The sequence below is a fragment of the Lycorma delicatula genome, chromosome 1 (genome assembly GCF_047948215.1).
Source record: "Lycorma delicatula isolate Av1 chromosome 1, ASM4794821v1, whole genome shotgun sequence".
In the NCBI taxonomy this organism is placed as follows: domain Eukaryota; kingdom Metazoa; phylum Arthropoda; class Insecta; order Hemiptera; family Fulgoridae; genus Lycorma; species Lycorma delicatula.
In genome coordinates this window covers 244424931-244443519 of record NC_134455.1, presented here as the reverse complement: position 1 = coordinate 244443519, position 18589 = coordinate 244424931, and the positions used below count along the sequence as shown (strand labels likewise).

Genomic DNA, 18589 nt, shown 5'->3' with positions numbered 1-18589 from the left:
AGTCAAGAAGGCAAAATAAAACTCAAAACTAATACCACAGAAGAAGTTGTTAAAAATAAAAGTTAAAATAATCGAATAAAGAAACTATATAAAACTTAGCTAATTCCGATGGGTTGTGCAAAAGGTTCTCTCCTTTTGTGCAAAAGGATAGTAAAATTAAATACATGAACAAAAAAAAACCAAAATTGAAAGTAAAGGTTAAAAATTATTAAAAAAAACTCTTCTAACATAAAAATATGTATGATTTTATTAAATTTTTTGCAGTAACCTGGTACTATACAAAAAGAGAAACATCTGGTCCAAAACTTTGTTACTATTGTACAAGATATCACAGATGTTTCTAGGTAGGCTAAACTCACGACGCAACATCGCATAACATATGCAGTCCACGAGAATGTGGTGCACAGTCATGCGGCAGTTGCATTGTTAGCATAGAGGTGGGGCTTCTCCTGACATTAGGTATTCATGTGTGATCCTCGTATGTCCTAACCGTAACCGGCAGAGGACCACTTCTCATGACGAGATTTTCTGCAAGAGGAGCCCCATGGCAACACTGAATCTTTAATCCGTCAGAGTTTATTATCGACGGTAGTTGCCAAGTCACTTTGCTACCTTGTTTTCAGTGATTATTTTGTACGATTGATAAAATCAAAGGTAGTAACTCGGGTGGTGAAAGGAGGTTGAATATACGCTTCTTTGGCAGCATAATCTGCTCTTTCGTTACCTAGAATCCCCACATAGCTAGGGATCCAGCAAAAATTTACCACTGTGTTGCGATTACCTAACTCAGCGATTGCATCATAAATGTCAATGACGACAGGATGTTTGGAATAAACATTTTCTAACGCCTGGAGAGGACTACACGAATGTTTCTATATTTACGGCTAACAATATTTAGAGCCCTATTTATAGCGAGTAGTTCTGCGGTAAACACACTCATAATACTGGGTAAGCCAAACATATAAGTCCTGTCATTGACAACATAAGCACAACCAATGGTACCGTCTTGTTTCGACCCATCAGTGTATATCACCGCATCTGGGTTTGTCATGGTGAGAATGTACTGAAACACTTGCCGGTAAAAGGTGGTGTTGGTCATTTATCGTATGTTGTAAAATGTACAAGGTTTATTCTCCACGGATATGAGCACAGACATGATGGAATGTCAACATTTATATGCTGCAGCAGACGCCAGATACGGACACCCACAGGCACTGTACAGCGTGGACGGTCCTCATACTTCCTTAAATTAGGATTCCTAAGAACCAGGTCAAAAGCCAGGTGATTTGGCTGTCCTTTGAGACGGGCAAAATAAGATAACAAAAGCTGATCTCGTCTATCCCAAAGTGATGGCTAGCCACAGTCTACAAGTAAGCTTGTGATAGGGCTTGATCTAAACGCACCTGTGGCAAGCCGAAGAAAAGCATGATGTACACCATCCAGCATTTTAAGCACGGTTTGACGAGCTGAAGAGTAGGCGACATAACCATAATCTAAACGGGAACAAACAAGGGAATAGTAAAAACGTAACATACTGACCAATCGGCTCCCCAATTGGTGTTACTAAGGACCCGCATCATATCTAAAAGTTTGGAACATTTTGTCCTCAATCCCTTTAAAAAAAAAAAACTGTTATAAAACAATTAAAATAGACATTTTTCTTAGATATGAGCAGTTCATTGTTCAAACAATGTTTGATAATGTGACTTTCATGACCAAACCAGCAGAGATTCAAGCTGCATCATTTTAGTAGAAAGCTTATGTCTGAACATTGTACAAGTATCTCCCCACCTTTGCCTCAAAACTTAGTAGGGCTGATATCCTTTTGAGTGAATATTTGTCCAACAGTTAGTTATATTCAGTAATACATTTTTCTTCTAGCATTGTACTTTGAAGTATCCATTAGTGAATTTTGTCATAAATTAATTTTGCCTTTTTCCAAGGAAGTTTTCAATGAGTGATTACATTAACGTAAATGATTATTCTTACAACCCAGGGTATCTAAAAAAACTGAAATTATTTGTCATTACCATAAGAATAAATATCTCACAAAATAACATCTTATTTTGGGAAAAATTGTAGAACGGAAGTGACATAATAAATTCATAAAAAATTTATTAAAAAAGGTTTGAAAAAAATTTTCCTTGTACAAAATAAAGGAAGTATTGTGATAGCAAAAAATTTTGTTTTTCAGATTTCAACAGAAATATCCATTTTGGCCATCCTTGAATCCTGACTAGTTTCATGGTGTCTGTACATACGTATCTCGCATAACTCGAAAATAATTAGCCATAGGATGTTGAAATTTTGGATTTAAGACTGTTGTAACATCTCATTTTGATTACAATCAACTGAACCAAAAGTGTCCAAAAAAGCCCAAAATCCCAAAAATTTGGATTTTTTTATTTTTTCTTAACTAGAGTAATAAGCCCTCATTGGCAGCTTTTCAACAATGTATCATAAGTGGTACTTACTTTCATTAGTTCCAGAGTTATAGCCAAATAAAATTTTAATTAATGAATTATTTGGATCTTACAAGGGAAGGCATTTCAGTTCGAAAATTTTTTCTTTTTTAATTCAATTATAATGATTATTAACCTGTGATTATAAAACAAAATTACAATAAATAATAATTCTATAATAAAAAAAAATATGAAAAAAATTATAAGTTATTAGTGAAATAAAATTTTACTTATTACTCTATTACTGTGTAAGTAATAGATTTGGTGAAACATCTAATTATTTAATATTAATTGAAAATTACAATTTAGAATTGTATTACTTTTGAATTTTCTAGTTTAATTTCTGTTTAATTTTATTTAATTATTCTGGAATTTCTGTTTAATTTCATCTACTGTATATTAAAGTTTACTACAGAGTGACTTAAAAATAGACCCTCACAAGAACAATATATACGCTGAGACACACATGCTCAATCTTTAATAAAGTGCAAAAAATCCTTATTTTGTTCATTACTCCTCTGATATTGTCGGACAATATTCTCCCAAAGTCGGAGTTGATCATCATTTCGTTTGTTTATTTTTTTGTTACCAGTCATTTAATCACCCTTTGGTTTGATATAATTCTTCTGATTTCAATTTGTGTACATGTTCTCTAGTTTTCAAATTTTCTCTCTTTGTATTCATCATCCTCTCTTAATATTTTTATTCTTGCCTTGGTTTTGAACATTTTCTTCCTCTTTATATTTACATCTCGTAATTTTTTAATTCTTCCCTTGTTCTTAACATTTTCTTCCTCTTCATATTCATCTTGTCAATTTTTTAAATATATTTCTTCATGTTAGCTTTATTTTTCCTGTATGATTGTTTCTTTTTCATTTTTGATTATTCACCAAATAATCCAGTAATAAAAACTGAATATTTTATACTATAAGGTCAAAATTAACATTAGTAACCAGTATACAGGAGTTCACTTAATGGAATAGTTTTGATTATTATTAATTTTTATTTATACAACACACCAGAAACCTGGAACTTTTGTTAATCAGTAACTCACAAAGATACAAATAATACTGATCTGGTAATACAAGTAATAAAGGGACTTTTACTCTATCCTAACATTTCATGTAAGATTGTTGGATTAATAATTGTATAAATATTTGATGTTAATTAAAACTAATATTTCAGCAATTATGTAACTGTCCATTTTATTATAGATCTGGAGGTTTGTATCTCACTTTCAAATGATATAAGTTTAAATGAACTGCAGCAAAAAATATGTATATGTAATTTAATAAGCATACAAGGAAGTCATGTGGTGTCCACATCAGATTTTTATTATGTTGGTAAACCTAAAAATGTTTGTGTTAATTTTATATTTTTAAATTGTACCATTGTGTCTTACAACAATAAAATAATGTTTGGCATTGAAGAAAGAACATATGAAAAAATTGTAGAATTCATACTAGAAACTAAAGAAGTGGTTCAAGAAGAGAATTCAGCTGTCCAGTTGTGAGTTTATATGACTGTTTTTCATCAAGTGAATCTGTTGGCTGAATGATTGACATGATTTCCTACCATTAAATGATTCAAATAATATAATTATCAATTTTCAACAGTATTAGCAATGATGTTAGTGATGTACTCAATTTCTTCTACATTAGAATAATAGTACATTACACTTTTTCCTGATGTTGATGTGTAAAGTCTTATGTATATATCACTACTCTAAGATTTGTAAAAAAAATTTATTTTCAAAAATTTGGTTTGTACTTTTTTTTGTTTAAGGTTAAGATAAGAGAGAAAAAGATGGAAATTAGTGATCAGAATTTAGTAACATTATCTAATTATTTACAACAAACACTTAATCCTCAAGCAGAGATTCGGCGTCCAGGTAACAGGGATTCTTATTTGTAATTGTTTTATTGTGTGTAAAATTTCTCTCATAAAATTTTGATCTTTGTGATAAAACTTATTATTATTATAAGAATTCATTTGTTCTGATTATTATGTATTTAATTACTTATTTAGTAATTATTAGTGTTTAGTACATCACAGAAAGTTTTTCTTGTCAGTATTTGTATTTATTCAATTATTAATTACTTTTGGGTTTTCTTTGAAGGTTTTATTAATTGTCATTATTTGTTGATATTAAAAATTTAAAAAAACCAAAGTTTATTTAAAAGAGAGCAAAATAATAATTTATTAAACATTTATTTAGGGCTAGTACCAATTTAAAGAGATTTTTTTTAAATAAATTAAGATTTAAGATTTTTTTAATTGTGTGATTTAGTTTGAAGTTTGAAATTATATTATTGTGATAAGCAACTAATTTATTTAGTTGCCAGTAATATTTTAGAAATATTTTTTTAAGTAAGCTTGCTTGTAATTTTGACTTTATGCTGATTGGGGTTAAATGATGTTTTTCCACTTGTCACCACTCTTTGTGCTATTATAAGAAATATAGCTTCATCTCTTCTGTGGATATAATGAATTGATTCTAGTCATTGAGTTTTCTGTTGTGTAACATGTAACTATTGGTAGTGCTGATAATTTAATTAATTAGCTGTAAAGTGGGTAGCATTAATTAACTATGCAACATGACTTATTGCACCATGTGATTATCAGATGGTCTTTGTACATCTTGAACAACTTTGTGATTTGATTCTTGTGTTATAAAGAATGTGAAACGTGGATAAAATTCTTTTATAAGCCACATATATTGAATCTCTTTGGTTACTCTATATTTACCATGTAGGTTCCCGTCAAAGATAACTTGGAGTTTCAGAAATGTTAACTGTAAAAGATTAGTTTCTGATCAACATGTAGTATTAAACAATCTTATTAGACTAAGGATACACCAGTGTAAAGTCTAGTTTCACTGAGAAATGTATTCTGACATATTATAGAATAATTAAAAGTTTTATTTTCTGCAGTTGCAACTTGTCTGTACTTATTGATTTTTCCTTACCTAGATATGCTTTCAGGCACTCATCACATTTGGCCCTAAAGTTAGGTCTTTGTGGTATTCTTTTGTTTGTAATCTACCTAGTTTAGGTGTATCTTTCTGCAAAATTTACACTTTTTTAATTAAACATTGCAATGAGTTACAATAGTTTATGTTTTTTTTTAAGTTCACAATTATTCAGATTTTAATATGTATTAAATATGTCTAGCTAGAACAATAAAAATTTAGTGATGTTGCTATTACATCTTAAAGAAAAGTAAATTCATATAATTAATTGAAACAATAATTAAGATCAGCTGGTTCATTAACAAATAAGAAGAAAGAAGAAGATGACAGGATATGTTTACATTAAGCAAGAGGGCAAAAAAACAAATGAATCAGAACACCAGGCGCTCATCACATTTGGCCCTAGAGTTAGACCTTTTTGGTATTCATTTGTTTGTAATATCCCTAGTTTAGGTGTATGTTTCTGCAAAACCTTGCCAGTAGCTTTGGGGGTCATACTATGTATTCTGATTTGGTATTGTTTATCTTCCCAAAATGTTAAATATTTATCCAAGTATAAAAATATATTTCTTTCATGTACTCAGAAATGATGAGAATTATGTTATGGTAGAGGTAAGGTCATAGTTTGTTCTTCTGTGTCTGGAAGAGTCTATGTGGAACCCTTCTGAGTCTGTGAGTGAGGCGAGCTGACCCAAGAGATACTTTGAAGAACAGTCAATTTTTAATGCAAAGTTATTGTCAATTTTGGTAAAATGTGATGGCTGAAAATCATGAATAATGTGCAGCTGTCAAATTTTGTTTCCTTAGGAAAAAATAGTGTGAAAACGCTTCAAACGATTCAAAAAGCCTACAAAAAATTCTGCAATGATAAAACACTTGTTTGTGAATGGTGTTCTTACTTCAAATGAATAGAAAAGTTGATTGAAGATCATCAGCAATCTGGGCATCCTACAATCTGGGTCAAACTGAGAAAATGTCAAAAATAAAATTTATGACACCATCAATAAAGAACATTGATGGACCAACAATTTTACCTGGAAATTCTCAAAAGATTGCATGTTCCTCTACAGAAAAAAAAATCAGAATTGTGGCTAACAGGTGACTGACTTTTCTGTCATTATTACTATGCCTCTGCCCAAACCATATTCACTGTGCAGGAACTTTTGACAAGAAATGAAATGACTCCTTGCCCTTTCTTCCATACATCTGTGATCTTGCACCTTGCGACTTCTTTTTATTTCCAAGGATGAAAAAGGAAACAAATAAAAAGCTGATGCCTTGAAAGTGATAAGTTCATTATCAAGGCAAGTTCAATCAGTTCATTTGTATTTTGGAAATACAAATATATTAGAAAATTAATTGAATTTAAATAGAACTCATATAACAGTAAATTGTACATTTTTCCTCATTTTCCAACATATTTGTTTGAGAAGGAATCCTAGATAAAGATTTTTATAAAAAAAAATTTGAATGTTGTTGAGAGATTAACTGGGCTTGACAATTATGAAAAGGCCAGTTTGCTGTCAGTGTATACAATTAATGAATGAAGCATGTAATGCATGAATTATAAAATATTGTCTCAAAGTAATAGGAGGATTAGTTGTTTGGCCTTACATTGCGTGTTATTATGTTTTTGTAATGTAAATGTCTTATTTCCTGTGCTGAATAGTTGGTTTGACTGCTTATGAAGTTAAAAAAAAATTCTAGTCTTTTAATCAAAATAGCTCAGAAAAACAGAGAAATCAGCATATAGATTTATCTAATAACTGCTGGAAATTAAGCTCTTATTATTTTTTGAGAAAACTAGAAGAAAAGTATTTATATTATTAAATTTATAAAACAGATTAATCAAAGTATTGATTTATTGGTCAGACTGATTTTTTTATACATCACTATATATGATTCCTCTTTTTTTTTTTACTGAACCTTAAATATTTATTAATTGACATGCAATCCCTCTTTTTTTTATAAATCGTACTCATTTGTGAATGAAAAAGCTAATACTCTTGAATCTTTGTATAATAATCGGATTATGAGCAAAAAGAGAAATTTTGAAAAAACACACTAGTGCAAGGTGTGCACAGAAGATGAAAAACACTGGATTTTTGCCGTTTATGATGATTACCAATTATGCGTAGTTGAGTGTATTCATAAACTTCTTATTTGTTCATACTAGCAATTTATGTTACCTTAATTTTCTAATCTTTTAAGTAGATAAAAATAATTTGTCTTTGTTAAATTTTTGTGCAATAAAATTATTCCAAATATCAATAATTGATTTAGAATATTTATTTCACTTCTGTATTATATTAATTTACAGTTTTTATTCCCATCTGATTTTGCCCATCATCTGACTTGTTTACAGCCTGAAAATCAGCTGTTATATAAAATTGTTCTTAACATTTTAGAATAGATCTGACAAACAAGTAAAGTAATTATACTATTTACGTGTTAAACACAGTGAAATAACATTGTATATTTTAATGTTTTTATTTAAAAGAATAATAATAAAAATAAATGTTTATGTAATGTACATTTTATTTGAAAGAATTTTTTTAAATAGTTGCCAAAAAGTATTAATTTAAATGAAAATAATAGTATCAAAATATAAGTAAAATAAAAGTAAAACATGATCATCTAATCAATACTAGCTGAAATTTAAATAATTTATATTATAAATCTTATATTTCGAAAATTATGAAAGTTCATACAAATTTAAATTTCCACCAAAAAAAGCTGGTTCATTGTAACCACGAACAAACTGCAGAGTAATAAATTATAAATGTTTCTGATACACTTACATATGATACCGAATCAATGATATCAATCAATCATATGATCCCCACCAGTAGAGATAGAATAGTCACTGTGTGGTCAGCAGGTTGTATTTATAGACCACATGCCTGCTAGTGCTTAGCACTGAATATGTTTTAGTGTATAATTTTTTTAAAAAACAAATATTTTATTAATTAAGAAAGTAAAATTAGAAATAAATAAGATTTGACTGCACTAAAGAACAAAAACTACTACATAATTATTCTATACAGAATTTATCAGTTTCGTACTTTAATGGCCATTCAAAGTTCAGTTAATGTTTAACAATTGATTGTTATTTAAATTTATAATATTGTTTCAAATAAATAATATCAGCTAATCTGTAGAAGTACCATTTAACTTTAAAATAATGTAGTAAAGTAACTGTAATTATACATTGTTGTTATTAAATAAAATTTTGAGTGGTTTTATTCATGTTAATTTTTTTTACAGTAGTAACTATTACAAGAACATTAGTGAATATAATCTGAAGATGAAATGCAATATAAACTTCTTATAGCACAATGCGCTGTAAATTTCTCTTGTACAGTTTTTGCAATTTTGTTAGCTGACAACACGATTTTAAATATTTAGGATACTATATATTAGCTGATAACGGGATAAAAAAATTGTTTTTGACAAGTGTTTTTCTAATATTTTGTATAAAAATCATTTAATAAATGACCAACTTGCTATTTAAAAGGTTACATTTTGTTAAAGTTAATGTATCAACATTTTTCTGTAAAATATTTTTTGCCTGTATATATCTGCATCTAAGAGATCTGTTCAAAAAAATCCAGCCACTATAAACCATGAAAAAAACATAAATTATTTAGTGGCTTCCATTCCTAGTCTCCTTTGAAGTAATTGCCTTGTAAAATACTTTATAAGGCAATTATTTTATGCCTTTAAATTACACACTTAACAAAGTAATTTTTTGTCGTTACTCTTCTTGTAGCTACCAGCTGTGTTTTCATGATTATCATTGTCCTTGCAGTTGTCAAATTGGAACTCTTTCAGTGGCATCATCAACTTCTTGGACTTTGTTAATATTATTTGAATTTTGGCGTGTTGATGGCCAACAACTGAAGGCTGGTTATTCGAAGAGCTTCAGGAATAATAGCTTCATTCCCAACTGGCTGCTTAATCTTACAAATTGATTCACTTTGGGTATACCTAAGTTTTGGCATCACTTTAATACATTATCATTATTATTACACATTCTATCATTTATAAAATAAAAATCCAACAGCACCTACCGCACTTAATACGCAGTAAATATTTATTATTCATACTGAAAAAAATGTTAACGACCATTAAGCACCAAGTGCAATTTTGAGATGTTTAAATACCATTTAAGATAAAAAAATTCAGAATTCAAATTTTTGATGTACTTTGTTTTTGCAATTCTCATTGTTTTATTTAAATTCATCGTTATTAAAATAAATCATTAAAGGATAATGAATGTCCATTGCTAAGTTGAATAATAACTTAGCAATGGACATTCACTGTTGTTATTTAACTTAGCTACTTCTAACAGAATTTCAGTTATTGTCAATGATTTCAGAGGACCGACTTGGGCAATGGGGTCCGAACTTTGGGTACCACAGAATTTTAATTTCTCCTTAAAACCTTAATATTTTGAAAAAAGATAGGTAGTTGAATATCTTGTTATATTTTTACTTTATTTTTTAAATAAATATAGAAGATTATTGAATTCGAGTTTTTTCTGATTCTTGAAAGTAAGAACACATTTGTAAAAGAACTCATCAGTTGTTTTAATTTTAGTTAATTGAGAAGGCTTTTTAAGGTAGATATCACGAGAAACAAGGGGTTTCAAAAATTATTAACATTATATATTTTTTTAAATTTTGTTTGAAAATATAATGTGGTTGGAAAAAGGATAGTTTGTATATTATATTAATTTTAGTTTTTGTAGTTAAATGAATCTAGAACCCTGAGAATACAAGAGAGCCTGAAGTGTGTTACACTATTTATTTTACTGGTCCTTAAAAGAACACACATTTTAAAATAATTGTTTTGATTATCTCAATATTAAAGTTTCTGTTAATTAAGGGGACCGGACAATCTAGAATGCCACGAATACTGATCTTTTCAACACTATTAAGGATTTTTGTGTAATAAGATACAAACCTGCTGAATTTTAAATTGTTTTGGTTTTTTTAAAGAAAATTAATTTTGCTTATTCTTTATATTTCAATGTTTTTATTGACTATCAAATGTTTTGATTGAGAGGTTATAATGTGATCCTTATTATGTGTCTTGTGAGACCATATATTTACTCATTCATGTTGATTTCTTGTGTGTTAATTGGTTTATAAATTTTTTTTTATTTTTAGCGGAGAAATTTTTGGAATCTGTTGAGAGCAATAAAAATTATCCAAAACTGCTATTACATTTAATTAATAAACCAGACTGTGATCTTACCATCAGAATTGCTGGAGCTGTAGCTTTCAAGAATTTGATTAAAAGAAATTGGAGCATTGTATGTCATTTTTAATTTGTTTATTTTTTATATTAGAAATTAATGTGATTTGTACAGAGACGTTTGTGGAATTGAAATATTGATTATTGATCAGCTAAAGGCCTTGGGTTAATTTAAAAAAAAACCATTTATTAAAGTTTATCTATTTCTATGATCTTGCTATGCAAGCAGTTTTTTAATATATTGTTTTAATTATTTATGATTGACTGAGTTCATTTTTGTATGTAATGAGAAGTAAACAAACTATTAAACAAATGATTTTTGAATGTCTTCAATGGTTGTTTCATTGAACCATTTTGAATGTCTTATTATATTGTAGTACATGAATCTGATTAATCTTTGATATTCATTACATAAAGGGAGTTTAATATTTAAGTTAGTTTTTAATGCAGCTTTATAATTTAATAAAAAAAAACCAATTTTGTTAATCAAAAATCTGTTTTTAGACATGATTTTGTTATTTATCTGAGTATATTTGTGAAAGATGAAAAAATTTGTTTGTTCCTTTTAATAAAAAAATAAAAATAAAAATTGTATCTATAAGAATAGTTTTCATATTTTCCAGTTTTTTAAAATTTTTATTTACTTTTTACTTTATGAGGAATTATTTTAATTTTCATGTTTTAGGATGGAGATGGTGGAGGTGACAGAGTACACACTGAGGATAGGGAAATGATTAAACAAACTATTTTAGATGTAATGCTGGTTGCTCCTGAAGCAATTCAAAAGCAGTTGAGTGATGCTATATCTATTATTGGAAAGCATGATTTTCCAGAAAAATGGCCCGGGCTTATAGATGAAATGGTTAATAAATTCAATACAGGTCAGTCTTGTCATTATTTATTTTTTTAAAGTAATTTTATTTTCAATAACTGAGAGAATAGAACGTTTAGGATTCCTTTTCTCTGTTCTTGATCACTTTCCAGATTTTGTTATGATATGAACATTTAAAATTTTTTTTCCTTCCATGTGATTATTAATATGTGCAATTAAATTCTTGCTACTGATTTTTTTTTTTCTTTGAAATAATGCTCTTTAATGGTGTTATTAATCTATTTAATTTTGTATATTCCTTAACATAGATCAAACATCTATTTTCAGTGGTGAGTGTTAAGCAAGAGTTCTTGGGACTCTATCTGTAATTCATTTCGTGTACAGGGATATTTTCGAATCAGTTAAAATGCATATGTAATCCTGAGGCAGATCACAGCATATCTGCAGCACAGCTAATATAACCATTACTTCAGTTTCAAGACTAGCTGAAGACAAAAAAGGGACCGAATATTGCATATTTAAGTCTGGAATGTAGATCCAGGAACTTAAGAAAAAATTATCAGCCGTAAATGAGCCATTGGTGTAAATGTGAAGAAAATTTTAAAATTTTGATTTTATCATTTCTATAGAGCTTTGTCTTAATAATTCAGTGATCTTTTGCTTTGTTTTGTTTGTGTGCTCTTGCTTTGTGGTCTGGAACTTCAGTGTTGTTGTTAGAGGTCTGGTCGAGGATCACGGAGGGATAGTATGTACCGGCAGAATATTCTCTAGATACATGCTAATAAGTTCCTTCATAAGTGCATCCAGGGAGAAGCAAAAGGACTGTCTACATGTCTTCCATTAGGTCAAAGTTGTCTCATGGGGTGAGTGTATGGGTATGTTTTGTGCTTCATGAAGTTTTTCCAGGTTTTTCTTTTAATGAACAACAATAGTGGCTCAACATTGAGTTCGATCTGCAGTGCGTCGAAGGAAGTAGTCTTGGGCCATTGAAGGCAATCTGTCATGGCTGAATTTTGCACTGTTTAGTTTTTTCAAAAGAGGGTATCTGTTGCACTGCCCTACATCTCGCAGCCAAAAGTGATTTTGGGTTTAATATACTGTATGTACAGCTATCTCATACTTTCCTACTCAAATTGTGGAGTGATTTGAGTAGGAAATGATTTCCTGCTCACCATGATTTCCTGCTCACCATTTTTAGTAGATTAAGTGTGCCAAGTATCTGTTCCAGTACATGTCTCTTCCAGAGGAGTTTTTCATCCATAGTTATACCTAAAATTCTTGGATTATATTCCATTTTTATATCGTTCAGCGTTAGAATTGGACAGAAATTTTTTAGCTTATATTTTCCTGTAAACACTGTATACTCTGATTTTGAAGTTGATATCTTAAGTTGCCACTTGTCAGCCCATGAACAAACCCTATCTATGGCATTCTGCATTGTTTCTACCGCCACATGTTCATTTTTATGCTTAACCCATATAATATAATGTCATCTTCATAAACTGACAGGTTGGAATCCAATGATAAACTTGATACTAGGTCATGCAACATTATGTTGAAAAGAGTTGAACTAAGCCCTGAACCTATGGTATGCCGTTATTGATAATTCAGCGTTCAGATGTTTACTGGTTTATTTTTACCTTAAAGGATCTGTTATTCAGAAATGTGTGTAGGAACTGCAGTAGTTTGCTTCATATGCCAATTTTTGTTTACTGTAGTATTAAAGCAGTCAGTGAGACAGTATTAAAGTTAGCTTCAAAGTTGATCATTCCACCAGTTGTCACTTTTTGTTTGATAAAGCTTGCATAGATGTCTTCTGTCATTAATAGAAGGGCACCAACGGTGTCACATTGTGGTCGAAAATCTAATTGTTTATTGATAAGAAGCCCATTTATCTTCAGTCTCCAATTTAGTTTGTTATTTATAACTCTTTCCATCAACTTTCCCAGGCAGGAATTTAGGGAAATGGGCCTGTAAGCATTTGCAGTTTCTCTATCTTTACCTGGTTTCAATAATGGAACAATCCCGTTTTTCACATGTGGATATTTTCCTGAGTACCAGATGTCATTAAAAAGGCTAATTATGTCCAACAAAAATTTCTCTGATACGTGTTTAAACATATCGTTATGTATTAAATCCTTACCCGTGGCTGAATTCTTAAGCTGTGTGATAGTTTTACTTCTCAAATCTGTATCATGACATCACAATGTCTAAAGAGATGGTAGATGTTGCATGACGCAAATTTTTCCTCTTTATGTAGTGTTTTAGGATATGAGGTTTGTCCTATAGTGTTTAATGAAGGATTCAGCAATCTTTATTTTTTCTTGACAAATTTCTCCTTTGTCATCCATGATGTACTCAAGTTTTTTTGTAGCTGGAACTCTCCATCGCTTTAAAATTCTTCCATACTGTGTCACTAGGAGTATTAACATTTATTACGTTGATGAAATCCTTCCAGCTACTTCTTTTAGATGTCAGGTTTACTTTCCTGGCAATTACACTGGCTCTATTGTATTCAACTTTGATTTCTAATGTATTGTCTCTGCCAACTGTGCCTAGCCTTCCTCCTTTCTCTTCTAGCCAGATCGGTTTCTTTGTTCAACCATACATCATGCATAGGCTGATGAATTCCTTGTTTGATTTTTGGTGTATGTTTCTCAGCTGCATTTATCAGAGTGTTTGTAATGCTTCTTACATTATCCTCAATTGCTTTGCTACTCTCTGAGAGGATCTTAGTTTCAGCACTAAACTTCTCTTAATTAGCAGATTTCATTTTCCATTTAGTTCAAGGCAGTATATTACCCTTACTTGATCTTTTACACTGAATGGTCATCATAATAGGGAAGTGATCACTAGACATATCTTCCCCAACATGCCAATCTTTTATATATGAACTTAAGTCAGCTGACACCAGTGTAAAATCTATGGTGCTAAGTGAGCATGTGCTAGGTGATTGGTATGTTTTAATTTTGTTCTTATTTAGGACGATTAAATAATTTTCCAGTATCCTATCATATACCATAATTCCCCTTTGGTTGGAGTTTCCATGATTCCAGGCTACGTGATTAGCATTGAAATCACCCATTCTAATAAAAAATTTGTCTGTTGGAATTAGCGTGTTCAGCATTTCTTTTGTAATTTTGGCTGCAGGGGGCAAGTAGATATTTATTACAGTTAGTTTGAAATCATTGCCAAGTTAGACATTTGTTTCATTCATTTCACTCATTTTTTTCACCTTAAATGAAAGACAAATGTGGCTGTAAAAGAAAAACTACTCTTAACACAGTATTGGTTGTTAGTATGAAAAGGTAAACTTAATCCAAAATTATCTGCTATGAACGTAAACCAAGAATTAGCAGCTAGTGACAGATATTTACACGTGGCAACTGTTAGACGTGGACTTCATGCAGCTGGATGGAAAGCTCATTAGCCACCTAAAAAGCAGCTTTTAACACCAGTAGTTTGCAAAAAAGACTCTTGTGGGCCAAAGCACATGCTAACTTGATCAAAGAATGCGGGAAAAACAATATATTTTCTGAGTCACTTTTTTTTTATGTTCAGAGGCAGAGTTCCATATGTTCTAATGTATGGAATCTAATACTTCTTTAGAAGTATTAGATGAAAATACACCAGCTGATATTCAAAAATCAGTTGAACATCCCCAGAAAAAATATTTTAGAGTTGTTTCTCATTTGAAGGCCCTTGTTAAGTACTTCCAGTAGAGAGTTTATTGAAAAGGGATGCATATATTACTATTCTGATTATGACACAACTTCAAATCAAATTCCCAAAAGGCAGCGGAGTGTTCCAATAAGTTTTGGCACCATGCCATACTGCCAAAAAAAGTAGAAAGATTTTTCAAATAAAAACATTAAAGTGCTCCTGTGGCCAGGCAATTCCCCAGACTTAAACCCAATTGAAAATCTTTAGGCAGTAGTAAAAAATGAACTTTCAGAAATGATTTGTAAAAATAATTGACCTCATTAAAGCAATAATATTGATGAAAAAAAAATGTGTAGTACACCTGTTGAATCGATGCCAGATCTTGTGCATGAAATGATTAAGAATAAAGGATATATTAATTATATGTTATAATTATCTGTATATGATGTATGTATATGTATAATTATATGTACATATAATTACAATTACATGTATAGTATAATTATATTACTTTATATGTTGTAATTATATGTTATATTTGGTATTTCCAAATTATACAGTTTGTTTTTTTTCAATAAAATTATTTTTTATTAAATAACATCTGTCTTTGGATTAATTTACATGCTACTGTGTATATCAATAATGTATATATATATTTTTTTTTTCTAAAATCTATCTTTTCAAGACCCATATCACCTCTGTACTAATAATTATTATATATAACCCAACTTGATCCACCCAACTACAGAATTAAATAAAGTAAAATGACACTCATCTTATTCTTACTTCCTTGTATGAAGTGAAGGAAGTATTGTGACTGTGAAAAATTTCGGTTTACAGATTTTTTCATGTCTACATAGTACTTTCGTGGCAATCCACATCATCAGTTGTAATTCTTCTTTATAAAATGTGTATTACCAAATTACATATTAAACTCAAAATTATAATTAAAATTTTAAAATATTTCTAGTTGTGCACAACTAGATGTTACAACAGTCCTAAATCCAAAATTTCAACATCTACGGCTAATCGTTTTAGAGTTATGCAAGATTTATATGCAGATACGTATATACAGATGTCACGCCGAAACTAGTCAAACTCGATTCATAGATGGTCAAAATGAATATTTCTGTTGAAATCTGAAAACCAAAATTTTTCATGATCACAATTCTTCCTTTACTTTGTACAAGAAAGTAAAACCAAGGTGAGTTCATTATACTTTAGTTAATTCTGTTAATTCCTCTTTTGGTTGAATCAAATTGAGTTATATACAATATATTTATAGATTAATATCACTCGTCACAGTAATTGACTTTTTTTTGGCAGGTTTCTTTAATTATAGAAACTTATTAAGACATCCTTTTCAATGAATTAATGTTAAAAGATAGTTAAATTACTGACTGAATAAACCAATTCTCCTGTTTTTGAATACTTTTAGCTGTGTACTTGTGTTATCTATTATAAAAATTGTACATTTTGACATTTTACTTATTCGCCTAGTAATATCTTAAATATTTAAGGGCTTAAATAACTTCAATCTAAAAAAATCTCCTTTATATGTTTTTTTGTTGATTTAATGGTAAAATTTGACTTAATTTTTTGTCAGAGGATTTTTAAAAAAAAACTAAAATGTCTGAACTTTAATAATGAATATTAGCATTTATAAAAAGTCAACTGAAAAGTATGAACAAGAAATACCAAACTTAAAGTGAAATCAATTACTAGTTGTAAGTAATAAAATGCTATTAATAATATAGTTTTTATTCTTAATAAAGAGGACAGAATAATTAATACTAAAGGTTGTTTTAATAGTAGTAATAATTAATTTAATTATGTAGTATGAACTTGTTTTTACTAAATTTTGTTAGCAAATTATTTATTGAAAGTAGATTATCAGTAAGACAGGTTAAACTATTTCATATAACTTTGTTTTATGATCTGTGTTTTGAAGAAATAATTAATCATTAATAATTAATCACTACTCATATCCTTGTGTTCAGTGTGGTAAGTTGATGTATTAATTTTAGGCCAGTCAGTAGGGTTTTTGCTAAAAAAATTAGTAGAGTTTAGGGAAGTCGGTCTCCATCCGTCCAAAATTCATGGAGTCGAGCGATTTTTTCGTACTCCGGCGATTTGAAGTTATGAACCCAGCTTTATTCACTAATGACTGTCACAAACTGTCTCTTCATGACTGCTGTCAAGCATGACTGTCTCCATGACAGTCATGGCTGTCTCCATGACTGTCTCACTGCTGTGCAAGCATGATCTATTTTTCACTCATTTTCTTTGAAGAAGTTTAAACAAGTTTCACATTAATTTTTGGTCCAAAACCTTTCACCATTTTAAAGTACAAATCTTGAACAATAGATTGCACTTGAAGTGTACACAAAAAAATTCTTAAAAGCCAAAATAATTAGTTGCTTGAAGAGGCTTTTTATAAATAAATTATAATACCTCAGCAACAAATAAACCAATTTTCTTGTGTAACAACTCATTGTATTTGGAATTCCATGAGCTAAATTTTAATAAAATAAAATAGTAAAAACGTTATTTTACAATAATTATTGGCTTAGCAAAAATTTGCCATTTTTAACAGTTTTTTGGCATTTTTGCTAACAAATTAATGAAATTCAACATTTAAGGGCTTAAATTATAGATACTGCAAATGACCACAGCTTTTATGTAGAACGTTTTCACCTAGGAAGTTTACCTTGGCCTACAAAATTGAAAAACCGATTTTCACCACCTTTGAACGGCCACCATTTTGTCCATTCGCATATAAACAAATTATACTTACCCTAATCTACAACCCCATGTACTTCCCTAAACTCTACTGATTTTCTTCAAAAATCGATCTTTTTTCCCTATTGACTGGACTATTTTACATGTAGATAAATGTACAGTGAATACATATACTGAGTGATGTCATTGTACATTGTCTCGTGTGGATACCTCATGTAAAAATATAATATATATATATTAAATCCTGGTAGGATTACATATTTTTATTTATCCATCTTTGATTTTTTTACCTTCATTATTATTTAATTCACTATTTCTCCAGTTTAAAGAGAATTTATTTCTTTTGCAATGATTCATTATGATTCCTGCAGCTGATGTGGTTCATATATATTCCTGTAAGTTTCATCATGTTATTACGATACTTGCAGTTCTAATTTTAAATTTTATTGTTTCTTTTATTTCTTCTACCTCTATGTTAATTTCTGTTTACAGGTGATTTCTATGTAATTAATGGAGTTCTTCATACAGCTCATTCTTTATTCAAAAGGTATAGGTATGAATTTAAGTCACAACCATTGTGGGTTGAAATCAAGTTTGTACTGGATAAATTTTCAAATCCATTCACTGATCTTTTTAAGGTAATAGCCTAATCTAGAT

At 29.7% G+C, this 18589-nt stretch overlaps 1 protein-coding gene across 1 annotated transcript in view; it reads left to right on the top strand.

The window, feature by feature from the left end:
- Positions 1-18589, top strand: part of Cse1 (chromosome segregation 1) — a 120352-nt gene that overhangs the window by 2269 nt on the left and 99494 nt on the right. Inside the window, exons 2-5 of the mRNA XM_075374972.1 lie at positions 4248-4353; positions 10608-10753; positions 11381-11576; positions 18425-18570. Of these exons, the coding sequence (XP_075231087.1) occupies positions 4269-4353; positions 10608-10753; positions 11381-11576; positions 18425-18570 (573 nt within the window). The 5' untranslated portion in view covers positions 4248-4268. The remainder of the gene's footprint in view (positions 1-4247; positions 4354-10607; positions 10754-11380; positions 11577-18424; positions 18571-18589) is intronic.